We start from the raw sequence: 15,303 nt of genomic DNA, 5'->3' as shown, positions 1-15,303 counted from the left end.
GGTAGGTTCCAGGCCGAGTATGCGACAGGGGCGCCAACATTTGATACCTTGCCTCTAAGTATCATTTCAAGCCGGTTCACCAAGTCTACAGCAGGAATTCTTCTGTTAGTGATCCGGGTTGAGTCAGCTAGACCTCGGTACAGATAGACCGGGCATGCCCTGTCCTTCAATGGCTGAATGTTCTTGAAGACAAAATCAGCAACCACAGCCTCTGCAGTCAGACCCCTCTCCTTCAGTAGTCCAACCTCAGCCAGCAAAGCCCCTGCCTCAGCCACCTCCTGGTCCGTGGGAGACTCGGTCCAACTCGGAGTACGAACATCCGGCTGTCTCCCCGACCGTGGAGGGAGAGAATTTCCGTGGTTCTCAACAATAAACCACTCCAAGTGCCATCCCTTGATACTATCCTTGAGTGGGATTTCAAGATAGTCAGTCTTCCTCCCACGGCGCATCTCCAAACTCGCACCCCCCACCAGCTGATGCTGCCCTCGGCCATTCTAGGGCGACAGTGATACAAGTACTTACACAGTCCAAAATGTGGCAGGACGCCAAGAAAAGCTTCGCATAAATGAACGTAAATGGAAATTTGCAGAATGGAATTGGGATTCAGATGGGTCAAATTAAGGCGATAGAAATCAAGGAGACCGCGGAAAAAGGGAGAAACAGGAAGAGCGAGACCGCGGAGAAGAAAGGGAACATAAATCACGGATTCGTGGGTATCCTCTGTTGGAACAGTGACCCCGTGGCAAATCCGCCAAGAACAGAGCTCCTTCGGAGGAAGGACCCCGATGGACACGAGATGGAGAAGGTCAGGCTCAAAAACAACAGACATATGGTTACCTGCGAAAGGCAACTGGCTGTTGGGTCGATAGGGGGAATCACCGCAGCGGATGAACTCGAGGCCTTTCGCTTGGGCGCCATCTCAACTCCACCAGCGAACAGAGCGGGAGCCGAATTGCAAAAGGACAGAGAGGATCTGGAGGCAGGAAAGCAAGAACTAGGGCACGGAAAGCAGAGGCGGCTGAAAGCGCAGTACATATGGGATCTTCCCGGGTCGGATACCGTTTCCAAAAAGCGCCCAGTCATCACCCGGCAGTTACTTCTAAAACATTGGCGTGCCATGTCATCACCCGGCGGTTACTTCTAAAGCACCGGTGTGCCACATCATCACTCAGCTATTATCTTCAAAGTGGCCGACGCAGCCCGTTCTAACTCGGCTGTTATTTCTAAAACGCCGACGTTACCATCATTCACTCGGCAGTTATCTCTAAAACACCGACGTCGTCTTCAGTCACTCGGCAGTTATCTCTAAAACGCTGACGTCGTTTTCAGTCACTCGGCAGTTATCTCTAAAACGCCGACGTCGTCTTCAGTCACTCGGCAGTTATCTCTAAAACGCCAACATCGTCATAAGTCACTCGGGTGTTACTTCTAAAAGCGCCGACGTGGTCATCAGTCATTCCAACGCTGATGTGGCTTCGTCATCATTTGGACGCTACTTCAGAAGCGTAAATGTTGACAATAATAACTCAGCCATCACCCCTAAAAGAGACGATATGATGCCCGAGTTACTCAGTTACTATTCCAGAGGAATCAACTTCACAAATAAGGCAAACGGAGGAATGATTCGAGAACTCCAAGTTATGACACAAGCATAACAGATAGAGAACATCACGGACAATAAATATTGTGACAACCATCAACTGACTATGAAGCAAAATAATCAACACAGGAGGAGACGAAATCATTCTTCATTAAGGGAAGTTATAGAACTTACAAATCAACTCGTTATGAGTTGATACTTCCCTACTACTACTACTACTACTACTACTAAGCTACACTCTACTACTCTACACTACTAACTACTACTACATTATTTCATTATACTACTTCTAACCTATACTAACGTCTAAAGACCAGTGGCATCTAGCCACTGGCCTTGTTGCTGCCCTTGCTGCTGCCGCCGCCGTTGCTGCCCCTGCTGCTGCCGCCCTTGCAGCCGCCGTTGCCGCCCCTGCTGTCGCCGTCACCGCCATCGTCGCCGTCGTCACCGTCGCCTCAGTCGTCGTCGTCGTCGTCTCTGCCATCGCCGCCACCGCCCTCCTCGAACGAGTCCGAAGAGTCCTCCTCATCCGAGGAGTACTCCGACTCATCCGAGCCCTCGAGCCCGGAGCGCTCGATGGCCCGGATATAAGTACAGACCTCCATGGCAATCCCCTGGGAGTCGTCTGAATCGTCAGATGACGCCGGGGGAGAGACAGGAGCCGGAGACCCCTCGGACTCGGAGGAGAACTCCTCCTCCGAGTATTCCGAGTCGCCGATGTCCTCCGATGGAGGAGTCGGCTCGCACTTGCGTTTGTTACTCTTGCCCATGGTGGAAATAAAGGGAGAAGAAGAAAGCAAGCAGCAGAGAACAACAACAGATGTGAAAAAAACGGAGAGACAAAGGCACTATTTATAGAAGAAGAAGGCAACCGCTCACCTCCTACCACGGTCACTGAACAGTCGCAAAATATTCAATATACGCTTCAACCCGTCTGAAGATACGTCAGGCGGCTGACGCCGTTTCACGCAACGCAACACCCATTGGGACTCCAGTCAACTGCGCGGGCGACATGATTACACCCGTCGTCACATCACATTACTACTCAGAAGCAGTCGGCTAAAACACTCAGCGTACCAAGTCGTCCCTTGCCCACACCCATTGGGGGGGGGGACGCCCAGGAATTATCAGTATATTTTTCAAAACTGTCACATCCGTGCAGGGCATGCAATGAATACCTCAAGACAAAAATGAGATATCAGTAAGGATCAAAGGAAAGCCAAATATAGCCGGTGAAGTACAAAATCTGACCGACAGAAGCGACATGAAGACTAGCCAGGGGACGTCCATCGAACGTCCAATCAGTCGCAGATCAAATAAATTGCACCACCTAGCAAGATATGGGCAGATCACGAACTCGGCCTCAAAGACAAAATACATGCTGACCTCTAAAGCATAATATCGATGACATAATGCTGACCTCTAAGGCATTCGGAAAAAGAAAGGATGACTCTCAGCAAAAGGACACGAAATGAAGACCTTCGAATGGATTGTTTTCAAAAAATCCACTCGAAGCTCGGGGGCTACACCCATTGGGTGCACCTCCGGTGCACCCCATGAGTCGCCATTTCAAGTCAAGATAATGCTAACCTTCTAAAGCATATGGCAAGATTAAAGGCAAGGCTGACCTCCAACAAAGTGCAAGCAGAAAATAAAAATGATTTCTGATGAAGACCTTCGAGTGGATTATTTTCAAAAATCCACTCGAAGCTCGGGGGCTACACCCATTGGGTGCACCTCCGGTGCACCCAATGAAGTTCAGGGCCAACAATACGAAATGCAGATCTCTAAGGCACGAGTGTGAGACAGAGCACCAGTTTTCGAGTGATCAAAGTAGAAGGAGACAGTAAGAAATCGTGTTTACCAAACTGCCCGGAAAGCATTTCTTGTCACAAACGAAGACCGCAAGCTGGACCTAGGATCTTTGGGCCGATTATCTCAAAATCAACCCAAAGATCGGGGGCTTGTGGGGGACAGATATCCCCCGGGTCCACTGAAAGGATAAAAGACCTCACGAAAGGCCCAAGGGCCCAATAAATCGTAAGGTCATCCCTTCATGGGCCTGGGGAAGAACGACCAGTGAAGCAGATCGACATAAGGCCGGATCGGTGCGAGCCCGGATGGCCCAACAACATTGAGCAAGCAACCACAATAGAGACCCGACTTTCCCGCGCTGGAGCCCCGTACAACGGAACCGGGCGAGAATAAGTCGACGGAACTATAGGAAGATAGACTTAATCAGTTCACTATCTCTTAGGTGCGCATTGTTATCGCATGCGCATGTATTGCCTTACGGTCGAATATATAAGGCCTAGGGGGCACCCCTTCAGAACGATCGATCCCACTACTCAGCCATTCATCCCAACTCTCTACGTTCTAGCTTTAGAGAGCTCCCTTGTAACCCACCACATAAAGCATACTCACCAGGACGTAGGGTGTTACGCATCTCAAAGCGGCCCGAACCTGTAAACACTATCCATTGTTCCCCGTGCACCCGGCACGAACCATTTAGCTACAGTCGGCGACACCGTCCTACTGCTAAAACACCTTGAGGGGTAACCCCAGGTGTGCGGTCGGACCCAAAACACCGACAACTGGCGGTTCTCAATTAACCGCATGTGCATTGGGGCCATTTCTACTGGCCCCTAGCACTGACGGTTCTGAAAAACGCCTATAAAATGTTGTTTCAAACCGTATTTGTAAAGGTGATGAGCGTATATTAGATTCTAGGGTTTTGGTTACCTTATAAACCGGTTCACAACGGGGCATGCTTGACAGGACATTTATCCCTGAACCATTCGTTTTGTCGTGCTTTACATCACATCTACTCTCGAGTGCTAGGGTCAACATGTCAAGTCCCATTGGTCACATTATCGATCGCCTTCGAGAAACAACTTCTACATATGATTCCTAAGGTGATTGTGTCTAAAAATTATGTATTTAACGGATGATTGGTATTACAAAACTGTTCTATAAAATAATTTTTAAAGATGGTTCATAATTACTAGTTTGGTAACAAGAAAATTGGAGGGAATCTATGAGGAGGAAACCTCTTATTATTCAAAATTGAATAGCAGGGGATTCTTATCCATGGATCGATCCCCTCCAATTTCATTGTCGCCAGGATCAATCCCCTCCAATTTCATTGTCGCCAAACCATCTCTGACCAGTGAATTGGAGGGAATCCATAGGGAGGAATCTTCTTGTTATTGAATCTCTTTTAATTCCCTAGTCACCAAACCAATCTTAAGGGCTTGTTTAGGAGCAAGAATATCAGAGATGATTGGGGGGTTAAAATTCTCTTGCTATTCAAATTTGAAAAAAAGGAAATTTTAGCCCTCCAATTATATCTAATATTTTTGCTCCAAACAAGCCTAAGAGGCCTGAGGTTCCTCTGTTCGCAGGACTTTCCAAAAACCATGTGTAACAAAAAAAAAGAGACGGACGTCTCAAGAAATTGTGCTTATCTAATAATAAATATAATAAATAAAGTCTTAAAAGACACTGGGATTTGAAGCGCTCTCCGCGTTTTCGCGTGCGGCGAGCTGGGCGTGCCGACGCGTGCACACCTCCGCGGACGCGAAATTTTGCCTCTCACGGACGCGAATTTTCCAGTCCTTCTCTCGCTCCCATCTTCTGTCTCTCTCTGGCTCGCTCGCCGCGCTCCACGAGGTCGTCTCCCTCATTGGAAGCCTCTGGTGGCAGCCGACCTCCATCACAGTCGAAGTCTGCGTCCAGTGACCACCTGACTCCGATGCTTGGCGCTGCGATAGTAGATCGAGGCTCCGACGACGTGTCTCCAGTAGCTCTGGAAGAGTCCACTACCTGACGGCACTGGCTGGAGGGCCTTGGAGAACGACGAGCTTGTCAGCGTAAGCAAGGTCACTCAGCTGCCGCGGCTTGTTGGCTGACCAGCAGGAGTGGGCAGGCACGACATCGGCACAGATCCCCTTCAACGACCCGGCCTGTTGCGTCGGGGCCTCGCTGTCCGAGAATAGCCCGCGGGCCGTGGGCGTCGCCGTCGCAAATTGGGCGGCCAGCATGGACCCTTCCGCCTTCAGCTTCAGCCCCGGCGGGTATACTTCTCGGTGTTGTTGCCATCAGCTGTCAGCCTGTCACACGTCTCTCTTGGCCGCCCCCCTGGCCGGTGCTCAGCCTCACTCCTCAGCCAGGTCTCGGGCGCCACTCGTCCAACTTTGACGGGCCCCGCTCAATGGAGATGGAGCGCGCTCGCTCGCTCCTCCAGCCTCCAGATCCAGCAGGAGGACAGCGACGGCTTCGACTTCCGGTGGCTGCAGCGAAATGACGGCTGGTTGGGCTCGCACGTAACGAATCCTCCCAGTTTGACTCTTACTACAGCACGAGAACGGGCAGCTGCGTCTTCGCTGCTGCTTGCCCTGCCGGTACCGCCGCTTCAGGCTTTACAGATCGTCCCTTCCCTTCCCCGTGTGACACGTACCTAGCAGTAGATGATGTTGGCTCCTGCAGCACTGCTGCTGCCTCTCGCCATCGAATTGCCTATCCTAAGGGAATTCTCTTGTTTCTGGCAGTATCAGGGAAAGAACAGAAAACGGCACCACCGCACCATGCCCTGCCCTCACTCGGAGTTCACAGAGTCCACGGCAGGGGGGGGGGAGTGGCAAGTGGCGAACGGCACCCGAGCAAATTGCGCAACCGACACGGCGATGATTCGGAGCCCTGGCGCCGTGGTCATCGTGACAGAGAAAAGGAAACCACCAAACTACTTGCTGTGCTCCTAATTAACTCCTTCGGGCATCAGCGGACCTACATGGCTACATCACTACGTGCTGCCCATGTTGGCGACTATTCATACAGCGAAGGGTGCATCTAGCCATGACGCACATCAGTGACCGGTCAGCCTACTTGCTACTACACATCGCGACAGCAGTAAATATGATAGCGATTGACAACAATGTATACTTTTTCAGACTTGTACCAAACCTTTCATGGTCGATACAGATACACTCTCGTGCATGTGCATGCATTGTGTAGATTTTTATATACATATCTGTACGCCCTTGCAATGGAGAGGCTAGACATGTGCAACACGTTGTGGATGAACGGGCCAGGATGCTGTAAAAATAAATGTATATACATTGGTTGCCCATGTACCTACCATAGAAGTAAACCACATTTCCTAAAGCTGTAGAAAACACTTCAAGGTTTGTTTGGGATACAGGGGAATTGAGGGGATCAGAGAGGCTAAATTCCTCTTCTATTCAATTTTAAATAACAAAGGGGATTTTAGCCCCCTCCAATCTCCTTACTCTCAAGTCTCAAACATGCCACTTTCCTCTAGGGCACACTTTACTAACCTGCCAAAGGGCAGGGGAAGGCAACCCCATCCACTGTATAAATTCCTCCTCCTGCAGGTTACGGTATTTCCATTAATTGCCCAGAGTAAAAACATCAGTATGACATGTAAAAAATGCGATTAAGAGAACCTCATAGTGCCAGTTTTAATAATATCTCGTAGTCTACAAACATCAGGTGAGGACAATCTACATGTTCTAGACTTCTAGCTCTTAACACGATTCTATGGAACGGAGAAAACAACTTGTTGGTCAAAACTCATATGACTTACAGTGTTAAGAGTGCAGCACATACTTACCGTAAGGCGAAGAATGCACATTCAACTCTGCTGCAACAAACAAATAATACAACAATAGGTGCTTAGCTGATCACTGCACAAATAGCTGCCATAGCGCCTCTGGGGTGTTGCTCAAAGGGGAAAAACCACTGAATAATCTATTTACATCAGATTCCTGGCCCCACCGCAGATCTCATCAAACTGTATGTGTTAATTAACTCAAGGTTAAAACGCCGCATTCAGCTGTTTTTCCAATCAGTGTCATTGTCTAGCATTCATGACAATGGTCCATTTTGCAATGTAAGATCAGAGACAGATGAAAGCTCCTCCTCCAAGATATTAAGAAGGTCAAGATATTCTGTGAATACATCATGTGACTGCAGCAAGGATGATTGTAACCATGTTATAGACACCTAAAAACTTCATAAATCCAAAAAAAAACTTGGCCACTAACCTGTAGAGTAATGCTATATGCTTTCCACAATCGCAAATCATGCCTAAAGAGATCCACCAAAACCTAAGGAAGCAAAATAAATCACAGCAGCAAGGATGAGTTCTTTTTTGACAACCAAATAATTCACATCAAAAGGAACCCAATACAAAAACTAAATTAAAAAATGATATTCTCATAGGTCAAAATACCATCCAGACTTATCCAATGCCAAGAAAAATGTCAAGTAGTACGTTAACTGGGATTAACTAACTTCATTGTCTTAGGATCATATATGCCTACTTAAAATAGGGAATAAGGCTTTCTATATTACCAAACACGTAGGTAAATTATTATGTATTCTGTAGAGATAAACAAAGTAGAGAATCACATTAGAGGAATAGATTGGAATGGAATAATTTTTTAACTTATGTACTTTTACCATGTGATTTCACTTTTTTTGAAGTTTATTATAATTCCACATGTAACATTTTCATCAATGGAAAAGTTGGCTGCAAGAAAGGCGGTAAATGTTCCAGGTTGCAAGAAAGGCAGAAAATGTTTTGGAGAGAGGACCATATCATGGACATCCTTCTTGAAACTCCTGTGTTGCTATAAGAGATCATAATAATCCTTCGAGTTCTCTGCTTCCTTAATGACCAGGGAATTTCTCTCTAATTCCAGTTCCTTGATTTGCTTCTGCACAAAATTCAAACAGAGTGTTATTGTAAGTTTCAAGAAATGTTTTAGGTTTCTTCAGTGGGATTTCTGTTTTTTTTTACAGAAGTCCATATGATGACCAAATGGCAATAATATAGGTACCAACACAAATTACTACTGGCTTATAATGGTCCAAAATAGATCTTACTGCCTGAGTGCATCTCTGAAACACCAATTGTTTTGTTGTTCTGTATGTCTCGCACTAACAGTTTTGTGGGAGATTCAACCTTTGAAGCACCAATTGTGCTAAATAATTTATGAAATCCTTGGCTGAATTTGAATATGACATAGATAATTGTTCACTCTGGTTTTCCCCCGCCTGATCTAGTAATAGTGCATGGCTGCCAAACTCTGACTCATGCATGCATGGTGACGGGGATTTACGATAACCATAGTGCAGTAGTGGGCAGGGACTAACCGATGGCCGGAATAGTGCTCGAGTGTATTAGGCCTACTTACCATCCGTGTAGCGCATCATATGGAACTTAATTAAATATGAACTCAATAAAGTAGTGGACTTATTCAGCTCGTTTTTGCGGTGGGAAACTAATGTGTATATAAAATTCTTGCATAATTTGGTGGGATATGATCGGAACAGAATATTGCCACCACCAGTTCCACAGCAGAAAACGAGCTAGGATATAAGTATGCTGCGCTGGTAACGTTAAAGCAGAATCAGAAATAGGCGACTGTGGGCGGATGACCAATCCATATATATACGGGTGATTCCACTCAGCAATCCTCTTCTTGTCAAGAACAATATATAGGGCTTGACCACCACCAGCAGCAGTAGTAGTGGCGACTATGTCGACGACATATACAACCAAGAGCAATGGCACCACCTCTGATGACAACAAGTGGCCGAAAGATCATGTGAAGAAGTCGGCCAGTGTTGACAGGCCGCCGCTTGTCCGGACCACAAAACTTTCTACAATTACCATCAAGCTATACAGGTAACTACCAATAGGTACACGTTTATTCGAACATGTTGGTATCTGTATCAACGACTACAAGCTATCTTCAGTAATTTGTAATGGAGAAGGGTAAAACCGAGCCAGCTAGTATGTAACAATTATTAAAAGTGGTTCATTTATAGACAATTATCAAAGCGCGGTTCTTCTCCACTAAAAACAAGTAAATAAGATAGTTATAATAACTGTTACTACAAGTTATTATGTGCAAAAGCATACTAAAGTTCATGTGACCAACATATATAAGCAACTCGTTAAGGGCCTATTTAGTAACAGTTTTTCTGAAAACCATGGTTTCACAACACTATCAAAAGCTAGCTATACCACGAAAAGTTTAGGTTATGGTGAAGTTTCCATAGCTCTAAAAATACAATGGTATTTGGGATCTTGTGGTTTTAAAAATATAGTATTAAGGAATGCAACCAAACACCTCATAGTATAAAATGCAACTATATTCCTATAAACCATGCTATCGAGTAGAAAATATAATTTACTTCAAATATGCTCTAGGAGCAGTTTGGTGACAAGGTTATTGGATGTATATATCTATAAAGGAGAAAATCTCTTGCTATTTAAATTCAAATATATAGCAAGAGATTTTCGCATCTATAGATCACCTCTAATTCCCTTTCGTCAAACCAGTCCTAAAGACATGTTTGTGATAAGGGGAATGGAGGGATTAAAATCCCGTCTTATTTAATTTTTAATAGTAAGGGGATTCTAATCCCTCTCATCTCCTTTATTACTCCCAAACAAATGAAAACCACGGTGTTTGCAGGCTCATGATAATTCTCCGGATGGGCATCTTCGTGCTGTTCTTCAAGTGGCGAATCGGCACTGCGCTTGTCATGATTAGCTCCACAGGCACCGACGACAAAAGCACAGTTCTTGGGATGTGGATGGTGTCCATGGCTGGGGAGCTCTGGTTTGCCCTGATGTGGGTGCTCGACCAGGTGCCCAAGATGCAGCCTGTCCGCCGCGTCGTCTACCTCGCTGCGCTCGACGAGCCGATGCTTCCGGCCATGGATGTATTCGTGACCACAGTTGACACCGAGAAGGAGCCACCACTGGTGACCGTGAACACCATCCTCTCCATCCTCGCGGCGGACTACCCCGCAGAGAAGCTCACGTGCTACGTCTCGGACGACGGTGGCGCTCTGCTCACGCGCGACGCGGTCGCCGAGGCTGCCCGGTTCTCTGCACTGTGGGTGCCGTTCTGCCGGAAGCACGCGGTGGAGCCGAGGAACCCAGAGGCCTACTTCAGCCCCGGCGCCAGTAATGGCTTCAAGGCGTGGAGGGCTGACTATAAGGGAACGGCGTGGCCGGAGCTGGCAAGGGACCGGAGGCGCGTGCGCCGGGAGTACGAAGAACTGCGGCTGCGGATCGACGCTCTGCAAGCCGGAGGACGTGCGGCGGTAGACGCCGTCGCTGCCGATAGAAGCTGCTGGCGGCGAGGCGCCGCGGAAGATCATGCCGGAGCTGTTGAATTGCTAGTCGATAATCCCGGTCCCGGCAGCACGCCACGGCTTGGCGTCAGCGGCACCGTAGACGGTGTCAGCAATCTTCTGGACCTAAGCTCCGTCGACGTGCGGGTTCCAGCGCTGGTGTACATGTGCCGGGAGAAGCGTCGCGGTCGCGTGAACCACGGCAAGGCTGGTGCCCTGAACGCGCTGCTCCGTGCCTCGGCCGTCCTCTCCAACGCACCCTTCATCCTCAACCTTGACTGCGACCACTACGTGAACAACTCGCAGGCTCTCCGCGCCGGCGTCTGCCACATGCTCGACGGCGAGGGCGGCAACGGCAACGACGTGGCGTTCGTCCAGTTCCCGCAGCGCTTCGACGGCGTCGACCCCGCGGACCGCTACGCGAACCACAACCGCGTCTTCTTCGACTGCACTGAACTCGGCCTCGACGGCCTTCAGGGACCCATCTATGTGGGCACCGGCTGCGTGTTTCGCCGGTCGGCACTATACGGCGTCGACCCGCCGCTCTGGAGACCCCAGGGCGACGACGCTGGCAAGGGCGCTGCCAATGGCATTGAGACCGGGAAGTTGGGCGTGTCGACGCCGTTCCTTCGCTCGGTATATGCGGTCCTGACGAACCAATCGGACCAATGGGACACGGTCAGTATTTCATCACCGCCGTGCTCGTTCGACGCGGCCGCCATTGGCGAGGCAACCGCGCTCGTCTCGTGCGGCTACGAGGACCGGACGGCGTGGGGCCGGGACATCGGCTGGATCTACGGCACCGTGACAGAGGACGTGGCCACGGGCTTCTGCATGCACCGGCGAGGGTGGCGCTCCTCTTACTGTGCCACCGCGCCGGACGCGTTCCGCGGCACCGCGCCTATCAACCTCACAGACCGGCTGTACCAGGTGCTACGCTGGGCGGCGGGCTCCCTCGAGATATTCTTCTCCCGCAACAACGCCCTCCTCGCCGGCCGCCGCCTCCACCCGCTGCAGCGCCTGGCGTACCTCAACACCACGGTGTACCCGTTCACCTCCATCTTTCTCATAGCCTACTGCGGCCTCTTCCCGGCGATCCCGCTCGTGACCGGGAACGGCGCCACCACCGGGGCCTTCTTCTCAATAATCATCAGGCCGCCGTCTGCCACGTACATCGCCTTTGTGGCGGCTCTGATGCTGACGCTCGCCGTGGTGGCCGTCCTGGAGGTCAGGTGGTCCGGCATATCGTTGGGCGACTGGTGGCGGAACCAGCAGTTCTGGATGGTGTCCGCAACGAGCGCATACCTGGCGGCGGCGGTGCAGGTGGCGCTCAAGATCGCGGCCGGGAAGGAGATATCGTTCAAGCTGACGTCCAAGCAGCGTGCGACGAGCACTGTTGCCAGTGTAAAAGACAGGTTCGCTGAGCTCTACGCCGTGAAGTGGACGGTGCTGATGGTCCCGACGGCCGTGGTGCTAGCGGTGAACCTGACGTCCATTGTTGCAGCGATGGAAGGTGGCTCGTGGAGGGATGGCCCAATGGCGGTGTTCGCTTTGGCGTTCAACGCGTATGTGGTGGTGCATCTCTACCCCTTCGCTCTGGGGCTCATGGGTCGCTGGAGCAACACGTTGAGCCCCCTACTCTTGCTTATCGCATTCTTCACCGTTCGATTACTTTGCATAGTTCTCTATGTACAGATGCTTTAATATGCCTGATATTTAAGTCTGATGAGCTGTTACAATATCATTTCTATTGAACTTGAGAACCTGATAAAGAATCATTTGATTCTAATACCTGAAATTAGTTGTCATTACTGGGGATTCAGTCCGACGATATCAGTACCGGCCGGTTTTTATAAAACTGGTACTGAATCAAACTTTGCTACATTCTAACTATCACGCCATCGTAGGAGGTATTGATATCGGTTGGTGTCTTTAACCAACACTGACATTAAATAGTAGTAATTAGTATCAGTTTGTGTCTTCAATCGATACTAATTACTTAATATTAGTACTAGTTGACTAATATTTGGTACTAATGTTTTTGTTTTATAAACCCTCTCACTTCTCGAGCTCATACAAAAAACATACATGAGCTTTGTTTATGACGGCATAAGCTTCGAAGAGAGAGGTGCTGCCAATTTTTTCAAGAATTATTGAATATTTCACTCATTTAAGTAAGAAAATATTGAAAAGTTCATCCTCTCATATAGTACTCTCATATAGTATGGTTGAAATAGTTATTTACTTTGTTTAGATTTGTTACATTGCATGGTTGATTATATAATTTAGGGAAAAATTAGTGAGTAAGTGCTCTAATATATATTAATACTAGGTATTTGCCCATGCCTTGCTACGGAGCTAACATGTAATGATAAGATACAATGAGATGTAAAATCACTATTTATTGTTATATGCTCTTATTATTAAAATGTTAGTGCATAACGATTACATGTAGATGGACAACACCTAATTTATCATCCACCTCAATATCTCACATTATTTGACGAGAAGAGATAAACCATAACCGTACACATTAAAATCTGATTATTCAACAGCAATGGGTTCTAGTTGCATGTCAATTATATAAATCATATGATGATGCCCAATACTCATCACGAGAAAGAAAATAGGTGCTGAAAGCTCTCTTGTGGGTTTTGGTGTTTGGATGACAACCCAATTAAAGGACTAACAAGTGTGCTAAGTGTTGAACATGTGCTTAATGCAAAGCTAACAGGGTTCAATACAAGTGAACAATTGTCATGGTCCAAAGACTGGATTATCTATAGATAATGGACATCACAAGTAAGATGGACATTGCTTAAGTGAGACTCGGTGTGTGTAACTCAGAGACAACCGATCAAGCCAAGGATGGAGGCAAGAAGAGTTTCGAGATACCGAGTGCACGGGAGAAGGTCAAGGAGACCAGGAACCCAAAGCCAGGGGTGAAGAAGAAGACTTGCAAAGTCAAGGTTGATCGAGTTAAGAAGAGTTATGGTGCATCAAGAATCACTACATAAGGACATGACTTACAACCTTTGAGGTAACATCTACAGTTATGTGGTGTAAGTCATAAGGCTCAAGATCAAGCTCGAGAAGTGAACAAGGTCACTAGAAGGAGCAGTGTCAAAACCCAGAACTGGAAGCAGCCCAAAAGAGCTAAGTTTACTTTGATCTTTAATTTGGGTTGTTACTATGTTTGGATATATTCTATGTGACCTTTGTAGGTGTTGGAGCTCAAATATGTCAATCTAGATCAAGTCAAGTTGACTTGATGGTTTAGAGTCCAACATCGACCTTAAACAGGACAAATTGGAGAAAGTGCCATTCTAGGCTCTGCTTGAGGAGAAACAGAAAAGCTAGGATAAGAACAAAAAAAGAGGAAAGTTTCTAGGATTAAGTCAATTGGATTATACTATAAATGTGTTTGTTTAAGTCTCAGGAAAATCTTTCCAAAAGTTGAAGTCAAACGGAGAAAGAATGGAGGAAAAAGTACTTAGTGTGTTGTTGGCTGGTGCACAGGACAGTGAATAGTAACATGTCCGGTGCACAGGACAGTGAATAGTAACATGTCTGGTGCACAGGACAGTGAATAGTAACCTGTCTGGTGCACAGGACAGTAAATAGTAACATGTCTGGTGCACAGGACAGTGAATAGTAACATGTCTGGTACACCAGCGGCTAGCTCTTCTAGAGAAGGAAACTGTCAATTAGATCTGTTACTGTGTACTGTCCGGTAACGCACCGGACAGTCCGGTGCACCCACAACTGGGGAAGACTGGGAGCTTCCAAGTTCCAAATGAAGCTCCAATGGCTACTAGGCCCTTTAGTACTATAAAAGGGATCCCTAGGCGCCTCCAACAAGTACACAAGAGCAGCCAACAAGTCCATACATCATTTGGATCAATTCTTTCTCTCCCTCTCTTGTGTATCTCTCTAGTTTGTGTAGAGGCGAAGTTATAAGCCTTTAGAGAGAGGGGAAGTGCTGCTGAGAGCTAGAGCAAAATCTTAAGCGCATTGTTACTCTGTCGGAGTGCTGTCGAGAAGATTATAAGTAGCCACGGCATCGTTGTAACTGATATCAACATAGTAGAAGGCTCTATATGTTGCACTGACAGATCTAAGCAAACAGAGGAAGGAGTTGAAATAAACTCCAAGCCAAGGTGTGGCTGACTCCAACGAGGACTAGGCAAGCATTTCAGGCTTGGCCGAACCACGGGATAAATCCATGTGTTCGTCTGCTCTGCTCTGTGATGTGTGCTGTTTCTCTGTCTTATTTGCTGTTTATACTTGCGCTTCAATATTTATATGTGGTACAAGCTGTCTTTGAAGTGCAGGGTATTTTAAGACAGAAACTTCAATTTCGCTGCAACCTACTCGAAGGGTCTTTCATTCCACTGCGATCCAGCCTTCGAGTAGAGTAAGAATTTCCAGTTTTAAAGTGATAATTATTATTCGCCTATTCACCCCCCTCTAGGCGATATCCAGATCCTGTTCCCGGACATAGGGAACTTTCAGGTGCAGCGATA

General features: G+C 47.6%; 1 protein-coding gene and 1 long non-coding RNA gene across 2 annotated transcripts; one reads left to right on the top strand and one right to left on the bottom strand.

Moving 5' to 3' along the window:
- Nucleotides 1–6,524: 6,524 nt before the first annotated feature.
- On the bottom strand, nucleotides 6,525–7,785 carry LOC103643547 (uncharacterized). Its single transcript, XR_561083.4, has 3 exons — nucleotides 7,666–7,785; nucleotides 7,233–7,588; nucleotides 6,525–6,987 (listed from the first exon to the last, which is right to left on the bottom strand). It is a non-coding gene; the product is annotated as an uncharacterized lncRNA (long non-coding RNA).
- A 1,241-nt stretch (nucleotides 7,786–9,026) lies between these two features.
- On the top strand, nucleotides 9,027–12,575 carry LOC103643546 (probable mixed-linked glucan synthase 7). Its single transcript, XM_008666716.2, has 2 exons — nucleotides 9,027–9,314; nucleotides 10,111–12,575. Exons 1-2 carry the CDS (start codon nucleotides 9,166–9,168, stop codon nucleotides 12,479–12,481), a joined length of 2,520 nt encoding a protein of 839 aa, XP_008664938.1. The 5' UTR covers nucleotides 9,027–9,165; the 3' UTR covers nucleotides 12,482–12,575.
- The last annotated feature ends 2,728 nt before the right edge of the window (nucleotides 12,576–15,303 follow it).

Source organism: Zea mays, chromosome 1 (genome assembly GCF_902167145.1).
Source record: "Zea mays cultivar B73 chromosome 1, Zm-B73-REFERENCE-NAM-5.0, whole genome shotgun sequence".
Classification (NCBI taxonomy): domain Eukaryota; kingdom Viridiplantae; phylum Streptophyta; class Magnoliopsida; order Poales; family Poaceae; genus Zea; species Zea mays.
This window is presented reverse-complemented; position numbering and strand designations above follow the sequence as displayed.